General features: G+C 43.7%; 1 protein-coding gene across 4 annotated transcripts in view; it reads right to left on the reverse strand.

Annotated features, from left to right (window-relative positions):
• The window catches only part of ASXL3 (ASXL transcriptional regulator 3), a 103,190-nt gene that overhangs the window by 36,635 nt on the left and 45,969 nt on the right, over nucleotides 1-20,586 (reverse strand). For all 4 annotated transcript variants that reach the window (XM_053396252.1, XM_053396256.1, XM_053396253.1 and 1 more), the window contains 2 exons: nucleotides 13,358-13,466; nucleotides 12,136-12,247 (listed from right to left, as the gene is read on the reverse strand). In XM_053396252.1, the coding sequence (XP_053252227.1) occupies nucleotides 12,136-12,247; nucleotides 13,358-13,466 (221 nt within the window). The remainder of the gene's footprint in view (nucleotides 1-12,135; nucleotides 12,248-13,357; nucleotides 13,467-20,586) is intronic.

Genomic DNA, 20,586 nt, shown 5'->3' on the forward strand with positions numbered 1-20,586 from the left:
AAATTAACATCTGTGAACTGTCTTTCACTGCAATTTGAAAATGTACTCTGTTCTCTGCAACAAAGTTCAAAACTAAGCAGGACGCAATAAGGAGGAAAATGGCCAACTCAAGAAGCAAAACATGAAGGTTTCCCATCAGCTTGTGGAAACATTAAAGAACTTAATAGGATAACAGAATTTAACAGCTGTAAGAGATCCCCTGTTCTAGCAGGTCAGCGGTAAAGCTCAGCCAGGAGGAAAATGGGTAACAACACATAAAATAATTTCTGCCCGGTGTTCCAAGTTCCTAAATCAAATGGCAAGGACATTGTAAAGTTCACTATTCCTAATGCTTGTGAGAGCGCCAACTAGCAATTTGATTGTAGAGTGAGCACAGCACCTTAAAATGTTAACAGTACTTCATGTATGTTGTGTTATGTGTGTTAAGTTGTGGGCGAACATAGCAGACGACACAGCCATTTCTCCAGAGCAGCTCTTTATTGTAAGCTGGACAGAACTGAACAGCAAACAGCTCAGCCGGCCTGCTTTTATAGGCAGCCGGCTGTCAACATTGTAGCAACAACAACCCAGGGTTTCCCGCCTAAAATAACTGACGTGGACCTGAGTGAAAACTATATACAGTATCCCCCTGCTGGCCCAGGGTGAGAACTTCAGTACATAACACCCCTCCCCACCGAGATAAGGCGTTAGTTACAATCGTAATGGTTTCCTTATATACAGCACTACACGTAATGGTTCAATTAGGCACAAAAGCATATCGGTTACATTTCCCATACTTAGACCAACAGTGATACATGTCCAACAACATAGTCCTTTAAATAAGTTGGGCGCTTGGAAACTCTGCCAGACCGCCGGGGACTGGTAGCCAAGACCGGGGGGCCACACAATTCTTGCTGAGGCTGTGGTGTGAGCCTAGGTGGCGCTGAAACCAAATCCCCTGGATCCGCTGCTGTGGGTGGAGCCTCCGCAAGTGGAGTGGTCTGAGTCTGTGGTAAGTCTGGCAGACCCTCTGAAGCGGCTTGGTTCGGCTCCACGCTGGCAGTTTGCGAGGGAGGTGTAGGTGGAGCCTCGCCATCTGTAAGTGTCTCTTCTGGAGCCACAAGCGCAGTTGGGGGCACCAAGGTAGTGTCCAAGTCCCCAACCCTGCGCCTAAGCTGGTCTATGTGCCGGCGCCACAAGCGTCCGTCTTCGAGTGCCACCTGGTACGAGCGAGGTCCAGTGACTCCCTCTACTGTGGCTGGCACCCAAGGAATGTCCCCCACATAGTTCTGGGCAAAGACCTGGTTTCCTGGAACAAATGACCGTGGCGCGTTGGCACAGCCTGGGGGTTCGGCCATGGCAAAGTCCAGGTGCAGCCGGTCGAGCAGTGACCTGAGACAGCGGCCCATAAGCAGTTCAGCAGGACTCCGCCCTGTAGCCGCATGAGGGGTGATGTGTTGCACGAACAAGTATTCGGCGACCTGCTCGTGCCAGTCTCCCTGGTCCAGGTGCGCCAGTGCCTCTTTTGCCGAGCGCACCATTCTCTCCGCTTGCCCGTTGCTGGATGGATGAAAGGGTGCCGTTAGGGCATGGTGGATGCCCAGTCCCAAAAGATACCGCTCAAAAGTGCCTGACATGAACTGTGGTCCGTTGTCGGAGACAACGACATCAGGACACCCATGCGTCGCAAACAGGCCTCGCAGCACCCGGATGACGGCCTCGGTAGTGGTGGAGGGCATCAGGGCCACCTCCAGCCATTTGGAATAGGCGTCCACCACTACCATAAAAGTCCAGCCGTGAAAGGGGCCAGCCAGATCGATGTGCACCCTCGACCAGGGTATCTTTGGCGTCTCCCAGGTGTGTCCCTTAGCTGCCGGTGGTGCAGGCCTCGACTCTTGACACGCTTGACAGGCGGACACCCAGGCAGTGATGGCATCGTCCATGTTAGGCCACCAGACGTAACACCGAGCCAACGCCTTCATTTTGACAATTCCCGGGTGGCCAACGTGCAGAGCCTCCAGGACGTGCTGACGGAGTCCCTGGAGAATCACGACGCGGTCTCCCCACAGCAGACAGCCGCGATGAGCCGAGAGTTCATGTTGTCTGGTTGCGAAGGGCTGGAACTCCGATGCAAAAGGCCCTTGTGGCCACCCCCTCCACACCCAGTTGAGCACCCGGCTGATGGTGCGATCCTGGGCAGATGCGGAGGCCACAGTGGCAGCCGATACAGGCGCTGCCGGAAGATCCTCAATCAGGAGGAGCGATGAAGCTGGAGCCGGGTCTTCCACAAACACTGGAAGAGGGCAACAGCTGAGGGCGTCGGCATGGCCCATCGATTTCCCCGGGCGATGGATGAGTCGGTAGTGGTAAGCAGCCAGGAAAAGAGTCCATCGCAGCATGCGTGGCGAGAGGACCGGTGGAGTTGGACGATCAACGGCGAGGAGGCCCAGGAGCGGCTTGTGGTCAGTGATGAGGTCAAAAGTCCTGCCATAGAGGTATTCATGGAACCTCTTCACTCCAGCCACAAGTGCCAGTGCCTCCTTGTCGAGCTGGCTGTAATTCTGTTCCGTCGGAGATAGCGTCCTGGAAAAGTAGGTGAGCAGTGCTTCTCTTCCGTCTGGAAAACGGTGACTAAGGACAGCGCCAATGCCAAAAGGTGAGGCGTCGCAGGCAAGGACCAGCGGCCTGGATTCACTGTACTGTACCAGCACACGGTCCGATGAAAGGAGAGCCTTGACCGCGTTGAAGGCTGCCGTCTCCCGATGACCCCAGGACCAAGGCGTCTTTGTGCTGAGGAGTCGGTGAAGAGGCTCAGCCACCGTGGATTTGTGGGGCAGGAACATGTTATAGAAGTTCAGCAGCCCCAGGAACGCCTGCAACTCCGTCTTGTTGTTTGGGATGGGGGCCTGCTGGATAGCGCGGATCTTGGATGTGGTCGGGTGAAGGCCGGAGGCGTCAATAAGATAGCCCAGGAACTCTACCTGTGGAACAGCGATCTGGCACTTCTCCCTCTTTACCTTGAGCCCGGCCTCTTGGAACCTGGTCAGCACGGCACGGAGGCGCTCGAACAGCTGCTGGTGTGAGTCTGCGGACACCAAGACGTCATCAAAATATGGTACCATGCCCGGAAGCCCTTGCAGGAGACGCTCCATAAGGCTTTGGAAGATGCCAGGAGCCACACTCACCCCGAACTGCAACCAGCGGCAACGGAACGCCCCTCAGTGGGTGACGATCGTCTGGGCTTCAGCAGTGGCATCATCGACGGGCAGTTGTTGATAGGCTTGGGCAAGGTCCAGCTTAGCGAAGACCTTACCCTCACCCAGGGAATGCAGCAGGTGTTGGACAACAGGAACTGGATAAGCGTGCTGCTGAAGTGCCTTGTTGATCGTGCACTTGTAGTCAGCGCAGATTCTCACCGACCCGTCTGGCTTGACAGGCGTGACGATGGGGGTTTCCCACTTGGCGTGGTCAACCGGCTCCAAAACTCCTTGGGCGATCAGCTGGTCCAGTTGTTCGTCCACCTTAGCCTTGAGAGCAAAGGGAACCCGGCGTGGCTTTAGCTTGATGGGGGCGACTTATGGATCAAGGCTAAAGGAGATGGGCGTACCTGTATATTGCCCCAAAGTGCCATCAAAAACCTCGGCAAAGTCTTTGACCAGACCCTCAGTCTCTGCGTTAGAGATGCAGTTGATGCCGGTGACTTCCAGGCCGAGGGCATCAAACCAGTCTAGCCCTAGGAGGCTTGGCCGCTGACCTTCGACCACCACCAACCGGAGCAGGCCCGAAAAATCCTTGAAGGCGATCTGGAACCGGCCAACGCCTACCACGGGAATGTCGTTTCCCTGGTAGTCTCTCAGGTGTACGGGGTGAGAGTTGAGTTGCCTTTTGGACACTCTGGGTACCAGTCTTTTGATGGTGCTCCAAGAAACGATGGACAGGGCAGACCCGGTGTCGATCTCCATGTCACATGGAGCTCCTTCAATGAGCACCGTGACGTTCAGCTTGCGTCGCGTAGGTGAGTCGGTTTGGCCAATCGTGGTTCCAGACGGGCAGCGGCAGTTGGTGAGAGCGAAACAGCTTTCCTTGGCAGACTGGAGTGAAGACTTGGACTTGCGAGTCGGTGAAGGGGGGGGTGTCAGACGGAGCCGATCGGCAGACCTTAGCGATGTGGCCCCTTCTGGAACACTTCCTACAGATGGCGTCTCTGAATCGACACTTGGCACGGGAATGGTTCCCTCCGCAGCTGGTACATTCCGGTTGGCCCTTGGACTTCTGTTGGAACTTCCTGCGCTCCCGCTTTGTCTGGTGCACGTCATCGTCTTCACTGGAGGATGCCTCATCACTGCTGGCCTCTTCATGATGCACTGGAACTGGCTTCATAGCAAGACGCGGGCTGCTGGACTTGCGGATCTCCTGGGCGAAGCGTTCAGCAGCTTCTGAGGCCACAGCCTCCTCAATGGCTTTCTGTAGTGTGAGGTCTGGCTTGGTGAGGAGACGCCGTTGCAGATGGATGTCCCGGACCCCGCAGACGATTCGGTCCATCAGGGCATCGTCTAAGTCTCAGAACTTGCAGTGCATTGCAGCCTGTCGCAGGGCGGTGGTGTAGTTGTTGATTGACTCCCCCTCTGCCTGGTTCCGGTGATAGAACGCATGGCGGGCAGCAATCTTGGACGGCTTTGGTGCGTAGTGGTTGTGGAGCTTCTCTTGGATCGTGTCCCACAGTGTTGCCTGGACTGCTTCAGGCGCAACCAATGCTCGGGCCGTCTCAAACACCTCAGGCCCACAGAGGCTGAGGAATAGGCCCCGCTTCCGCTCCTGTGATACTTGCGTCAGCTCGTTGGCTTGGAGGTAGCAGTCGAACCGAGCAAGGTAGGAGTCCCATGATTCAGAGGCTGGCGCAAACGGCGGTAGAGGCACAAGTGAAGCCATGATTCCGATGCCGGCGTGAAGGGCGATGGATGGAACACCGTGCTCTAGCCAGAACAGTCAGCTCTGAATTGGTTCTGTTCAGTGATTTCGCTCAGTGATTCAGCTCAGTGATTCAGCTCTGCTCAGAGGTGGCTGCATCTGGCTGTGCTCTGATGTCCATCAATCCCATCCTCGTCGCCAGTGTTAAGTTGTGGGCGAACATAGCAGACGACACAGCGATTTCTCCAGAGCAGCTCTTTATTGTAAGCTGGACAGAACTGAACAGCAAACAGCTCAGCCGGCCTGCTTTTATAGGCAGCTGGCTGTCAACATTGTAGCAACAACAACCCAGGGTTTCCCGCCTAAAATAACTGACGTGGACCTGAGTGAAAACTATCTACGGTATCCCCCTGCTGGCCCTGGGTGAGAACTTCAGTACATAACATGTGGGGCCGGCTCACCCATAAGGCAGTGTGAGGCAGCTGCCTTGGGTGGTGGATGCCATAGAGGCAGCGCCCCTGTGAGCAACCCCACCCCTCACTTCACTGTTGCTGGAGCAGCAGTGCTGGCAGCAGCGCCAGCGGCCAATGAGGTCTCGCAAGATCTCACTGAAAACTTGCAAGGTCTTGTGGAGCACATTAAATCTTATGAGATTTTGGCAAGATATCAAGAGGTCTTGTTGGAAGTCGCGGCCACCGCTTCACAAAAAGCGCCACATAAGCCAGGTACGGGAGGCTGTGGTGTCATAATTTGCACTCACAATGCTATTGGGGCGGTTGTATGCAATCCCACTACTAGTTGCAACTGCAAAGCTTCTAGGCTGGTCATATTGCTTCACTTCCAGTCAGTGCTTATCCTGTAGCTTCTGGCTGAGATCCCATAATTTTTCATAACACAAATGTTTGGGGTTGTTTTGTCCTGCTTTCGTTGCACTATAGCCCCACTCCCCAACATCAGTAATGTGGTATCATCTGGGAAGCAGCACAGAACAATTAATAGAGCAGAATAAATCCATGCACTATTATTGTGTCAAAAACACGTTGCAGAATATAATGCCAGACTGGAAGGGCCTGCAGTATCATTCTGAAGCCAGGCAGAGGAAATGCAGTGTTTTCATTCTACCCTCTGCCAGTTGGGGGGGGAAAATGGTAGCTACGAAGATGTACTACAGTCACCAGGGCTACAAATATGTGGCAAAAAAAGAGAAAGTAACAAGGTGGTGTTTTTTTAAAACAAACAAACAAACAAACACACACACACACACAAAAACTGTGACCTGATTCAAATATTGCAACCAATCTCCACATAAAGGTCTGGCTGTTAAAAATGTTAATGCATGCTACATGATGGCTGCATACATGACCTGTAACATTTACAAGTTCCTTGCCACATGAATCATTTCATTTTGTATTCACATTACTATCACACATTTTTGTTTGCCATTGACACAGAAAGTCTCTGCAGGATTGGAACCTATTTCAAGTAAACAACTTGTAAACATTACAGCCTTCCCTTAGAGCTGGCACAAGGCGTAACAAAACAGCATATAACTGCTACCATTATGTCTAAACTGACTGATGGTTACTGCTAAGTTCCAAGACAGAAAGGCACCAAAGAGTAGAATACAACAACCAAGTAAATTAGAGTAAGTATGACAACACCAACCTCACTCAGATTTCATTCAATTCTGTCAAGATGGTGGAGGGGACTTAGAGACATGTTTTATTTTTGCATGTTCAGACCCAGAAACCTCCCCCCCCCCCAAATAAATTCACACTTGACTCAAATTTTGGTTTTGGTTTTTGGCAGAATTTAGGCCACAACTTTATTGATTACATAAAGTGATTGGTTGCATAGGCTCTGGTTCGACTAGCTCCCTGCCATGCAGGTAGTGCTGACCCAGGGTTCCAGCATAGGTCAGCCAAGGGTGAACACCTGGATAAGCGGAAAGCCGGGAACGGGCTAACTCTGCCACCCAAATGTCCCCCTGGACTCAGGTACGGGCACAACCCCCTCTCAGGGGTTGACTAGACCATTTGAATCCCTGGATTCATTTAACGGAATACCCTTCACATAGGGATGGCGAGAGTGTTCTCCCGTCCCTATCACCTGAACCAGAGCCTATCTGCAACCTTACAAGTTGTGACGATTTGCTACGCGGCAAGCGAAACCCAAATGGCAACAGCCAATCAGCCAAGTGGGGAAAATTCCTGCCGTGCCCCTGTCCCAACAACAGAAGACAGACAATGGCATAGCAAGATCAAGTGCAACAAGCCCTAAAAGCAGGGAGAGGTGGGCGGATGTTCCGAATGTACGCACCGAAAGAGGAAGGTCTGGGTCACATGCATGGGCATATATAGGTCCCTCAATCCATTTGGACTGTGCCCCATTGGCCAGATTAAACCCAGCATCGAGGGACCTACCAATCAGGTGTTGTGGCTGACCAATCTTACCCACCCACAACACAGGGGATTGGTTTCCAGGTCTCACCGCAACACGTGCCCTCTTTAAGGGATGACACGATTTTCCCCACCCCACCCCCCCAGTCATCAATGCAGAGACATACAAAGCTTCAGATTTCCCAAAGCAAGGCTCAGCTTCAGTCCCAAGGTGAAATGGGCTTCTTCAAAGTGGTGCAGGGCGCAGCACACCCCAGTCAAAGCAGATTACAAACCAATTTTTTTTTTCCTGTTCAAACCCCACATTTTATGAGATAATTTATTTCAGTTTTGTTTTGTTTTGTTTTTTGCTATGAGAATCATCACACTTATTCCACCATAGTTTACTCCATAGCATGTAGCTTCATAGCCCACAGTATGACAGTCAAAAATGAATTAGCAAACAAAATGCTCATAGTTTCTGCAGAGGTTTTTATATATTAGCTGCAGTGTAGCTAATTTTTCCCATGACAAAAGGATTTTTACTTGCTCAAATACATAAAGGAACTAACTACCCAATATCTGTAACAATTAGTGATTTTAAATTGCATAACTGGCAATTATAGTTTCTAAGGAGCCATCTGAGTCTACCATGTAAATATTGTATACAATGCATGTATTGTTTTATTTAACCATTGGACTAATTTGCAGTGGATGGGGATCGCATGTCAGAGAAAAAGATGATGCTCTCTTAATTATACATGAACAATGAATATTACAGTATTTACTTGAAGCAGCTTTATTTATGTGAATATTTGACAGATAGGACAATTCACTGGTCCGATTCAAGTCCTCTCTGGGCAAAATATGATTTTCAACTTGGCAGTCAGCCTTAGGACTAGGGACTTTTCACCGTTCTCCTCTCCCCCAGTAAACCATGGTTTCACATTCAATGTACATGGTCAAAAATCACATTTAGTGTAACTAGAGATTGAAAACGCGGTTTCAAATGGGTTTTATGTTAGAGGGAAACTAGTTAGTAGTGCAATGGATGTAATGCAGAACCATGGGTGATGTTGTGATGGTGGGACAGGGGGATTGTTCCAGGAAAGGGAGGTAAGAAGTATTCATTCAGAAATGTTGATTTCAGTTTGAAAACCATCTATCTGCTGAGAGGCAGCACTACACTTGCATTGAGTCACTAAAAGTCAATGCTACTTTAATGGATAACAATGTTAGGGGATTTAAAAAAGTTAATGACAGGTGTTTTCTTTTGGGACCACAGTGCATGGAGAGGGTTGTTTAATTCTTGGGCTTCCCATAGGCCAATGTGAGAACAGGATGCTTTGCCAGATGGGTCACGGGCCTAATCCATCAGGTTCTTCTTATGTTCTTATTAAGCAGCTCATTGGATAAGGGAAGGGTCACTGGGAGAGTGTGTGTTTTAATCCATCCCCACTCTGCCATTTGCTCAATCTGAAACATTCCACAGAGGCTACTTCTAAGTACTTTTATTTTCCCATCAGCAGGGGAATCAGTGAAATAGCTTGACGAGGGGTGGGTTTAAATGCCCGCTCCCTCGGTGCCACTTCCCCAATCAAACTAACACCCTCCCATACCTACACTGAGGTAAAGCAAAATATGTGTAGGTAACTTACAAACATTTAACTTGTGCTCATTCAGATTTACGCACTTGGCAAAAAAAAAATTTTTTTTAAAAGGGGGCAGAAAAGGGGCAGGTGTCCAGGGATAAAGGCATTGGCAATTCCACCCGCCATTGAACCCAATACATTATTTTGGCTTTACGTGCTATCTCCGGAAAGTAACCCCCACATAATTTGAGAGTCGCCTGTACTGAGTTTTTGTCAACTGTGACCAAAATGTAAAAAATAAAATAAAAAATAGAACTTGTAGTATACATAATGCTTTTTTCTAGACAAAAATTAATAACTAATATATATATTTCTAGGTTTTACAGTGGTTGTTTTTTTTTTAAGTAGTCTGAAATGTGATTTATATCAATAACCATTCTAACATCAGAAGCAGCTAGCATTACTGGAAGATTTATAAAGACAGACAAAAGTGTTGTAACTAAAAATATATGAGAATGCAGTAAAGCAAAACATGTTCTAATCTTCCTCCAACATAGTCTCAGCCAAGCTCTTTCTCATATGCTCACAAAAGGCTGCCAATAATAAAAAAGAAGACAAAACTTGAGAGAAAACATGGAGGTGCCAGCTTCAAATGAATATGCAAATTTTGGGTGATGTATAGAAGAAAGCTTGAACCATTCCATTCTTCCCTCCTCTAAAAATAAATGTAACAGTACACTTGTTTTCAATTTCAAACCAAGTAGATTTGAATAAGATGGGAAGATGCTTTTCCTTCATTGTTGTAAGAGGAGGGAAATTGCCCACAAGTGGTTGTGTTACCAAGCAGATATTAATATTTATTTCCTATTCTTCTGCCCTATCTAAAGCTGAAAAAACATACCAATATTCCCAACAAAATAATAATGCAATCCTACACATATCTACTCCGAAGTAAGCCCCACTGAGTTGAATGGGGCGTACTCCCAGATAAGCGTGCTGAGGGCTGCAGCCTGGATGATACAAAATGCACCCATAGGAACAGAATGCAAATATAAACCTCTTAAAATATCTTATAAACTCAATACTTTTGCTTTGGGTGACACAAATCTATATACGCATTGACATAAATGGTCATGCACTGTCAACACACATACACCAAATAATCATCTAAATCACTCTGATCTCTAGAGCTTAACCTGCAAAATCAGAACACTTTTTCTCCAGCCACTCAGCTTGGCTCTTTTTAAAAGAGAAAGAGAAAGCAATCAGGGAGCTAAACTGTACTACAGTCAAACAGATGTATGCACCTGGGACCAACAAGAGGCTTTAAACAAACTATGTAGCTGTTCTGTAGAAGCTGCTAACAGCTTAATTAACAACATTCAAGTGCCCCTTTGGGAAAAATAATATGGATATATCTTTAAGATGACATGGTTACATTAAAAGAAACTGACTGATTGAATTTATATACCGCCTTATACCTGGAGGTCTTACGGCAGTTCATAGAATAAAATCAAAATTTAAAACCACAAGATACACAATCAAAACAAAAACAACCCAACCCCCCCCAAAAAAGCTCCACATTTTAAAAGGGCATATGATGTCAATCAAATCAACCAAAGGCCTGGTTAAAAAAGAACGTTTTTGCCTGGCACCTAAAGGTGTATAATGAAAGTGTCAGGTGAACTTCCCTGGGGAGAGCGTTCCACTGCAGAGAAGGTCTGTTTTCATGTTGCCACCCTCCGGACCCCTCAAGGAGGCGACACACAAAGAAGAGCCTCAGAAGATGATCTCAGGGTTCATATGGAAAGAGTTGGTCCTTGAGGTACTGCAGTCCTGATCCGTTTAAGGCTTTATAGGTCAAAAGCAGCACTTTGAATTGGACCCAGAAACTAACGGGTAGCCAGTGCAGTCGGACCAGGATCGTGTAATATGCTCAAACCGTCTAGCTCTGGTGAGCAACCTGGCTGCTGAATTCTGCACTAGCTGAAGTTTCTGAACCGTCTTCAGAGATAGCCCTACATATAATGCATTGCAGTAATCTAACCTTGAGATAACCAGAGCACAGACAACAGTAGTTAGGCTATCCCTGTCCAGATAAGGGTGTAGCTGGGACACCAGCTGAAGCTGATGGAAGGCACTCTGGGATACTGAGGCCACCTGAGCCTTGAGCGACAGCAAAGGATCCAGGAGTACTCCCAAGCTATGTACTTGCTCCTTCAGAGGAAGTGTAACCCCATCAAGAGCAGGCAACCTCCCAGCCACCCGCCATTGACCCTCCTGTGCAAATTTCTACCCACGGACTTCTGATTCTTCTGCATGAGAGCCCCTAAAGCAAAAGGCAATAATTTTACAACCAAAGCTATACAACCAGACAGAACACAAAATGGGGAGCAGTTTCGCTCCTTCACAAACAACTTCTGAAGGGCCAAAGATTTGCTAGCCCTGGTTTACACACACACACACACACACACACACACACACTATTGCGTATGGGTGCTTCACTTACTGTAGATTCTCATTTCCAGTTTATATATTATCAAAACTACTTCCTCTGCAAAATTTCCTCATTAAATGCAACACCTAGTGAATAATGTAAGCACCCAAATATTTCCCAGTCTCTCCTATAAAACAGAATTAATGAACTGCATGCTAGTAGGAAAGGAAAGTGCTTAAATTATTGTTTCAGTAAATTTCTGATAAATATTACACTAAGTAATTAAAATTATTATTATTTATTAGAGCTATTTATATACAACTATATACTGAAGTTTCTAAAAGGCATACAATGTTGAGCGATTTAGAAGTGTTTCCAGATCCCTGAAGGCATAGGGAGCTTGGAACTTCTACATTTTAAGAAATCAGGGTTAAAATACAAATAAAGCAATGGAGTTCCATCCAGAATGATGAATGTGTTAGTTTGAATTCCCCATCTTTAATATCTTATAGGCAAGCATCTTTTGCAAACTGTAGGCGTTTCCTAGTATCCTGGAAATGGTAGAAAACTAAACTGACATCTTATTTGCAAAGAGAAATTTAATAACATGCTGTCAAAAAGATGGGCCTGAAGCATGAAACTTATTTTTATATGTCATGATTTCCAAATCCTTGCCAATAATTGTATCAGGATATTCTTATTTGTAAAACACACATCTTGGTCATTATCCCCTACTTTAATAATTATTGCAATTGCAAAATATGGCAAATGAACCCAAACAATTACACAAAATTAAACCAGCACATAAGCACTCCAGTAAGACAACGACCACAATACCTACCTCCATTTTCTTCTCCATTGCTATTGTTTGTTTCAGCCATTTCAGTACCATCCAACTCAGATTCACAACTTAAATCCAATGTCCCATCTGCTTGGCATGTAGAGTCTTCCTTCTGTATATGAAGAAACATGTGATGGTGTTGTTTGACACATTTCAAAAATGAATCTGCATCTTATTTCTGTAAATCTCTCTTACATAAGTAAAATATGATTGCTGACAATCTGAAAATCAGAAAGAACCGCTCTGCCAAGTCACAATGTATATTCATCTGGAAAGTTTATACATAAAACTGCTGATTACTTCACATCTTTGTGTGTAGGCAGCAGAAACAAGCTTGTTTAAAAATTCCAGCCACAGAAAATCCTCATATCCTTCTTAAGTTCCTCTTTTGCCATTGGCCATTGCCTGAATTCCACAACAACTTGGAAGTCACAGGAAAGAAAAGCCTTGCCGAGACTGTAAACAAATCTAAATATAGCAAGAATGGATTTTTTTAAAAAAACCCTACCTTTGAATTCTGTTACCTTGTATCAAAAAAGCACATATTTTTAATTCACAGAAAAAGCATGATGAATTCCATATTGATTGCTGCACGTCTATGTCCCATTGTATCAATTTCAGAATTTAAAAATTTAAATTAAAAATTGTAAAGTAAACCTGCTCCATAAAACTCATTATCTTTCCCCCCCTTTGCCCACACCCCTCTTTACTCTTTCACACACCAGTTATCAAATAAATGAATTTGATTAAGGATCTCAGAAAGGAATTCTATTCAGTCTGCATAAAGTCATTATTTGAACCATGGCTTTACAATCTCAGTTCCTTAGGAAGTGCAGGATTGTAAAATGTAATATGTGAAAGCTCCCTAAATACAACAATGGCAAATATTCTTCTTTTAAACGTAAGTCCAATATGTCTTAAGAACATCAATCATCCTTTTGAGGTTAGTGCACATAAAACAAAATAAGTTTTCTAAGCTTTGAGAAGGTAGTAATTTAACCCAGGAAGAGAGAAATTCAGGAACTCATATACTTTTGTTATCAGAACAGCCAGCATTTAACTGAAGTGTAAGTAGCTTTAAATGACATTTGAACAGAACTTTCAGATCTTTTCTTCATACAGCCTTCCCAAATTCAACTGGTTTACTTTTGCATTTCACTAAGATTTACATAAAATAGTCTTCATGGCTTTGGGTACTTTCATCGCTAAAAATGCAACTTACTTTGAGTGCGTAGAGTCCTGCCTTGCCAGGAATTTTGAAGAATGTCCCATCACCTACACGAGTGTTAGTATGAAGCATTGCATTCAGACAAGCTAATGGAGAAGTGCCACTGAAAAACAAAAATGGGGAAAAATAAAGCAGGCTGCAATGGACTGTTTCATGTAACACTCTTCCCTCTTTTTATTTTTTTCTAAACCCATGCTTCCCTTAAAAAAACCTCCCAACCCTGAAAACATCTACATTACAATAACAGGCCAGTTGAAACTTAATCATATGCATCTGTCCCTTCAGCTTCAGGCAAAAAGTCTGCAAATTATAATTATGCTATTTTCACGCAGTAAACAGCTCTACATTTAAAAAGAACTACAGTCCAAATATTTATGTGAAATTACTTTGCAAATAACACCATGAAGCCTCATTTTTAGAATGTTACAGACAATGTGGCTTTGCACATGAATGATCAAAACAGAACCAAGTTCAAGGGCAGCTGCATCCCATAGGATGGAAAAGCAACAAAAGAATAGCAAATACCCCAGGAAGAACACATTTAGCATTGCAAGTGTGAGCTATGAACAAGTATGAACAGCATTTCCTTAACACAGCCAATGCAAACATGCATGTCTTGTATGATTTAGACAACATTACAGTAATCTGAAGCTTTTCATGTGATGGGCAACTTTCTTAAGTACACTTGCTGGCAATAAGGTTCCTTTGATTTCAAGGGAATTTACTTCCAGATTAAGTGTTGAGGATCAATTGCTGCTCAAGACACAGGCCAGTCTGACAAAGCTCTACAATTCTATGATTCTATGTTTCTATGATCACATAGTATAAAACACAAATGAATCTTAAGGACATTTGTAAGTGCAGAAGAAGTCAAAAGATTTCCAGTCATGAAATCTGGACAAGAATATATAAGGAAGCATAATGCCCTGTATACCCTTCAGGAAAACTACTCGCCTCCCCAATATGTAGATAATTTGGGGAAAATATTTGTGGAAAGAGAACAATTAATTTGCAGCACTCCATTTCTATCCATTATGACTGTAGTCATTCACATTTAATTAAACATAGGATTTCAACTGTTTTTCTTCATGTAAGTTCTAATTAAATAATGCAAATACCAATATATAATGAATGCAGTTAAATCAAGGTAATAGTTTCATTCAATAAACAGACATGTCAATTACAAGTCTTTTTGTCATTTTGAATCATTGTTGTGTACTGATAAAGTGTTAATCAGAACTCAATATTGCTGTTAGACAATATTGTTCAACGGGCTTGTACACACTGCTTCTTCTATTGAGTTAAAAAAGAATTACTGCTGCTTAATTTAATAAAATTAGCTAATGGTTGGTTGTTTTGCATAATGTGTTTTTAATAGGTATTTTGGTTTCTGAGCTGCTTTGTACGTCCTTTTCAATCCAAAAGGCAGGATATAAGTCTTTTTAATAAACACATGAATAAATAAAATACTGTTTATTCAAACATGCATGAGCGAGTGTTAAGACAGATAATTTTATCAGGAATCACTACAAAGCAATTTCTGTGATCCCCAGCTTTTTAGTTATCATATTTGTACCTTGCATTTCCTTCAAAAATCTTAGCTTGGCATACACAATTATCTGAATCCATCTTTGCAACCATTCTGGGAGACGGTTAGCCTGAGAGATGGAGACTGGTCCAAGGTTACCCAACGAGTTTCAAGGTAAGTGGGTATTACAGCCTAGGTCTCCCCAGTCTAAGTTCAACATTCCTTGCATTTATGATTATTTATTGATTCACAGCATTCATGGTGTGCAACTCAGTGGAACATATATTTCTTTTGGCAAGCATATGCAATTTCCATTATAGACCACTGAACTCCTCATGCAAGATATTACGTGAAACATCTTTAAAATTCATTTGTAACAAATAAATTTGGCTTTTCAAGGGGAAAAACACTTGAAGAACATATCTGACCTCAAGTAACCCTTGAATAATATCTATGAACTCAAATAACACTAGTTATCAAATCAGATTATTAATGTAGAATCCATAAGAAAGATGCACTAACATGTTCATTGTTTAAGGGTAGCAAAACTCAGAATAACACATGACTTCCTTCAGAATGTTCTTCATGGAGTGAGTATCTGACATGCAATTACATGTAGTATTTAGCAGCCCTATATATACTCTCTCCCGCTCTCCGTTCCCTCTCTCATACATATATAATCTCAAAGGGAGCTGGTAGTCATGAAGTCAGATTCTTGGAAATGAATCAAATGCTGTCATAGTACAAGTGAAATTGAATGAAATATATAGTTCTGATTGTCTCAACAGCATTGAAGATTGCATTTTTCCTTCATGAAGGGGAAGGCTGTCAAAGGCTACTAGTCATGATGGCTCCAGAATCAGAGACAATATGCCTGCAAATACCACTTGCTGGGGAGAATACTGGGATAAAGTGCTGTGTTGCTTCCCATCCTTCATTGTGAGAACAGAATGATTGACTAGATGGGCCTTTGCTCTGATCCAGAAAGGTTCGTTATTTTGGCTTTTCATGTAGATCTATCCCAAGGGTGAAGAATTTGTTACTGAACTCCATAATCCACATGCACCATCATCCATGTTTAGACGCGGGTGGCGTCCACAGAGCCACAGAGGCTAGGGCTTGCCGATCAGAAGGTCAGCGGTTTGAATCTCCACGACGGGGTGAGCTCCCGTTGCTCGGTCCCTGCTCCTGCCAACCTAGCAGTTCGAAAGCACCTCAAAGTGCAAGTAGATAAATAGGTACCACTCCGGTGGGAAGGTAAACTGAGTTTCCGTGCGCTGCTCTGGTTCACCAGAAGCGGCTTAGTCATGTTGGCCACGTGACACGGAAGCTGTACGCCAGCTCCCTCGGCCAATAAAGCGAGATGAGCGCCGCAACCCCAGAGTCGGCCACGACTGGACCTAATGGTCAGGGGTCCCTTTTACCTTTATCCCAAGGGTGAAGAATTTGTTACTGAACTCCATAATCCACAGCCACCATCATCCATGTTTGGGGATGGTGAGAGTCATAGTCATGGGCCACAGGTTCCTCATCCCTGCTCTTTTCAGAAGCTCCATGTTGCCATAATCTCTTTGGACAGTATATGAACCCATTTCCCTGCTTCATCTTCTATTGCTTTAGCACTGCTTTCCCATTTTTCCACTGAGATCATTAAACAGACCCCAACTTGAGTTTAATAAGCAGTTTGGAACAGCAGCTGCAGGAAGATGTCTGGACTGCATTACCACCCTTACTAGATTAATAGTTAAAAGATATATTTTTCTGGTCATACGAAACAAAGCAAAGTGAATGGACATAGTAATGTATGTCTCATCGGTACCAATATGCTCATCTATCAAAAATTAGAAATTTATATAAAATTATGAACAGAAAACAAGTCTGCAATCTTTCACAATCGTTAACTTGATATGACTTAAGAACTATGCATTTTCTTCTCCATATAAATGATATCTTGCAAAAAAAGCAGATGTTTTATTACCATCAGAAGGAAGAGCTCTAGTAGGAACTATTACAAAGCTTTCAGAGCATGTGCAAAGCAAAATCTAAGAGTGTAAAGAGCAACACAAATCCAAAGCGTTGATGATGCTCTGCCATGGCAAACAACACTACCTAAAAACCAAAGGGGTGAACCAAGTGCTTGTTTTCATGAGCAGCTGTTGATTAAGGCTGCCAAAGCTGAGAGCTGGAGAGAGCATTTCCTGTGGTGCTCCTGGTCTTTGGATTGACCTCCCCAAGGAGATCTACCTATAGAGCTTGGTAGTATCATTTAGATGCCAGGCAAAACATTTCTGTTTCCCCAGGTTTTAGAATCAGCTCCTGTGAGCATTCTTTAAGAGCAGTCTGATTTCATCACCTATTTAAAATTGGCTGTTGCTGTTTTAAGTTTATTGTTTTTAATTTGCCATGTTAGTTGTAAGCTTTGAACAGTCATACCTTGGTTGCAGAACACTTGGAACCCATACGTTTCGGCTCCCGAACGATCGAAAACCAGGAGTGTTTCGGTTTTCAAACAATTTTCAGAAGCCGAACGTCCGGCGCAGCATCCGTGGCTTCTGATTGGCTGCAGGAGCTTCCTGCAACCACTGAGAAGCCGTGTTTGGTTTCCGAATGTTTTGGAAGTCAAATGGACTTCCGGAACGGATTATGTTCAACTTACAAAGCATGACTGTACAGTGGTACCTGGGGTTGAGAACTTAATTCATTCTGGAGGTCCGTTCTTAACCTAAACTGTTCTTAACCTGAAGCACCACTTTAGCTAATGGGGACTCCCGCCGCACGATTTCTGTTCTCATCCTGAAGCAAAGTTCTTAACCCGATGTATTATTTCTGAGTTAGCGGAGTCTGTAACCTGAAGTGTATGTAACCTGAAGCGTGTGTAACCCACGGTTACCACTGTATTAGTAGTAGCATTACTATTAAATACTACTATCACCACCACTACTACATTTTGTTTCTTACTCCTATGTTAACTTCCCTGGGAAAAGAAATCTATGTGAAAGCATAGTATATGAATTATGTAAACAAATAAGGAAAGAATGAAATCCATATAAGAAAATATCACCACCCCCTCTTTTCAATGCAGCCACTATGCTCCTCAAAGATCCTCTCTGGAGTGTGGATGACTATCCTGAAGAATGTGGGATGTGCTGTGGAAGCTGCTGAGGGAGTGGGGGATCAGCTCGAATAAGATGACAGCATATTCCATGAGCAATGTCTCAGCCTATATTTGGCAAATTTTCCCCTCCCCCAGCACACACACACACACACACACACACACACACACACAGCGCCTATATATTTCTACTGCATAGTTCTGCAGAAAAATACTGTTTAGCACACTTCACTGCATTTATCAAATCCATTATCCAATGCCAGGTGACCCACAAATATATTTTAAGGACTTCTACCAGAACTGTGTAAATGTGTTGTCCACACACACAAAAATTAAAACAAAAATGCATCCAAGAAGCTATTAATACAAACTTACTTTCTATAATGAAGAACAGTTGCCAGAACCCCACCAGATGCAAAACATGGAAGAAAACAAAACAAAAAACAAAAATCTAGTTAGACAATATTTCAGAATTCCTTCCTAATTCTAAATAAGTCATCAACTTATCTGCTGCAATCATGTATTTCTCAAAACCTATTTTAATTCTGAACTCTCTTCCTTTTAGATGGTCTGCATGCCGGGTTCCTACAAATAAATGCACTATTCGTTTCAAGCTTTTGTTCATGCTCCCTTGCAGGGAAAAAAGCCTTTAGCATCTGGTGCCTTTGAGCTCCCTCTGCTGGGCTGTGCAGCAGGAGCTGATTAAGGTAATCAAAACAGAGCAGGGCGGGAACCAGGCTTCCTGAATTCAGTTACACTGCATTTTTTAAAAAAAGAAAATATAAAAGAACTGAAGATAGGAAATCAGTACAAACAGAACTTATTTATATGGGTTCCACGATGAAAAACACTGTAAAGAAATCAGGACAGAATTTTGTTCAAAGGTGCAGTAGTACTTTTAATTACAGCATCCTTCTTTATCCTAATGGGCGCTTAGCGGTGTACCCAACACCTTGTTTTAAAAATTATCAGCAGATTAAAGTCTTCTACAACTGCACTGAATATACAGCTTTCCAGAAATGGCACTGTCCTGTGCAATACAAATAATGCTTCACAGCTCTCTGTACACAAGAGATCACTTACAGGGCTTAGAGTACAATCCTAAACACATGCTAATGACACAAAGAACACAGTGGGACTCACTCCCAAGTAAATATGCATAGGATTGTTCTCTAAGAACAGCTGTGGTTGAAAAAATCACTGAATGCTTATCATTTTCTAACAAAGGCATCAAGTTACATACGATGCAAAAAGAAGGGCTTTCAAGTTCTTTTAAAATAAAATTAATGTTAAAATCTATTGAAACTAAAATATTTTTATAATCCTAAACATTCCTGAGAGTTACAGTTTTACTAGTTGGTCAGGAAGGACTATGTATAGCAGCAGGAGGAAAGGCTGTGTGCACATCTGTAGACACAAAAATGTATGCTGATTGTGTACTTTGCTAAATATACACATAAACACGCTAACTTTAGTATTACAATTACGATTAAAATGTAAAAGAAAGGGGTCATCTGGGATGGTTCTGCCAGCCACCAGAAATCTTTCAGGGCTGATCTATGCTCACAACTGAAGGAGGGGGTAGTTCACACCATAGCAAATATTCTGTAAGATAATTGTAAGCAGGAAGACACTGTACTCCATACAGTGTTTGGATTCCTTATTATTTTTTAAAAATATGTGTGGTTATTTACAGTTTGTATGGGTCAAAAATCATCACAGTAAATGATTTTTAAACAAAGCAGGGACTGGATAAGCTACCTGGTTTTTTTGAAAATCCCTAGCAAGGCATAATTCCAATTGGCTTTCTGAATAATAGTGCTTTCGCATTTGTGGCTATACAGCACCTCCATACAACAATAACCTCTATCTACAGAGCGATCGTAAGTGGAGTTGGAGGGACTGGCATGGCAGATGTGCTACTATTGAAACTCCTGCTGCCTCACAATCAGGGCAGAAGGGGGTGGTGAATTTTGCCAAGGGCATAAGAAGAGACCTGCTGGACTAGACCAAAGGCCCTTCTAAAGTCGGAATGGCCGCTTGACAGGGAACACATTAGCACCCCCTGTTACATGGAGCCTTTTGGTCCATTAGGTGGGTGGAAGCGCTTCGTTATTTAAGGTCAGGCTGCCTGCCTCCCACGGCTTATTTGGAGCTTTGCACAGGCAGCCCTTGTCCCTTGCCTCAGTTTCAGCCTGGGATTAGTTGGTTACCTTTTTTGGAGTCAAGCTGGAATTTTTGGTTGAACCCATGACTAGCTTTTCAGAGAGCTATTACCTCTGGTGGGTAATATATCTTGAATGTTGGGAAATGATGTCACAATTATTTCTACCTTGCTTTTTTGTGAGTTTCTCAGGGAAGTTCCACAATGAAATGTTTGGGCTCTATGCCTATCTGAATGTGACTCCACATCCTTATCCACACCTGGAGGATATTAACTCTCCACATGGACAGAGATCATTAACTTCACTGAGCCATGCATTTCAAATATGTTTTGATGTGCTCTGATGTGCCATGGCTCAAATTAAACAATCTTTTTTGGATGGGGTGGAATACTTAAAAAAAAAATAGAAACAGAAGTAT

This window comes from Podarcis raffonei, chromosome 7 (genome assembly GCF_027172205.1).
Source record: "Podarcis raffonei isolate rPodRaf1 chromosome 7, rPodRaf1.pri, whole genome shotgun sequence".
In the NCBI taxonomy this organism is placed as follows: domain Eukaryota; kingdom Metazoa; phylum Chordata; class Lepidosauria; order Squamata; family Lacertidae; genus Podarcis; species Podarcis raffonei.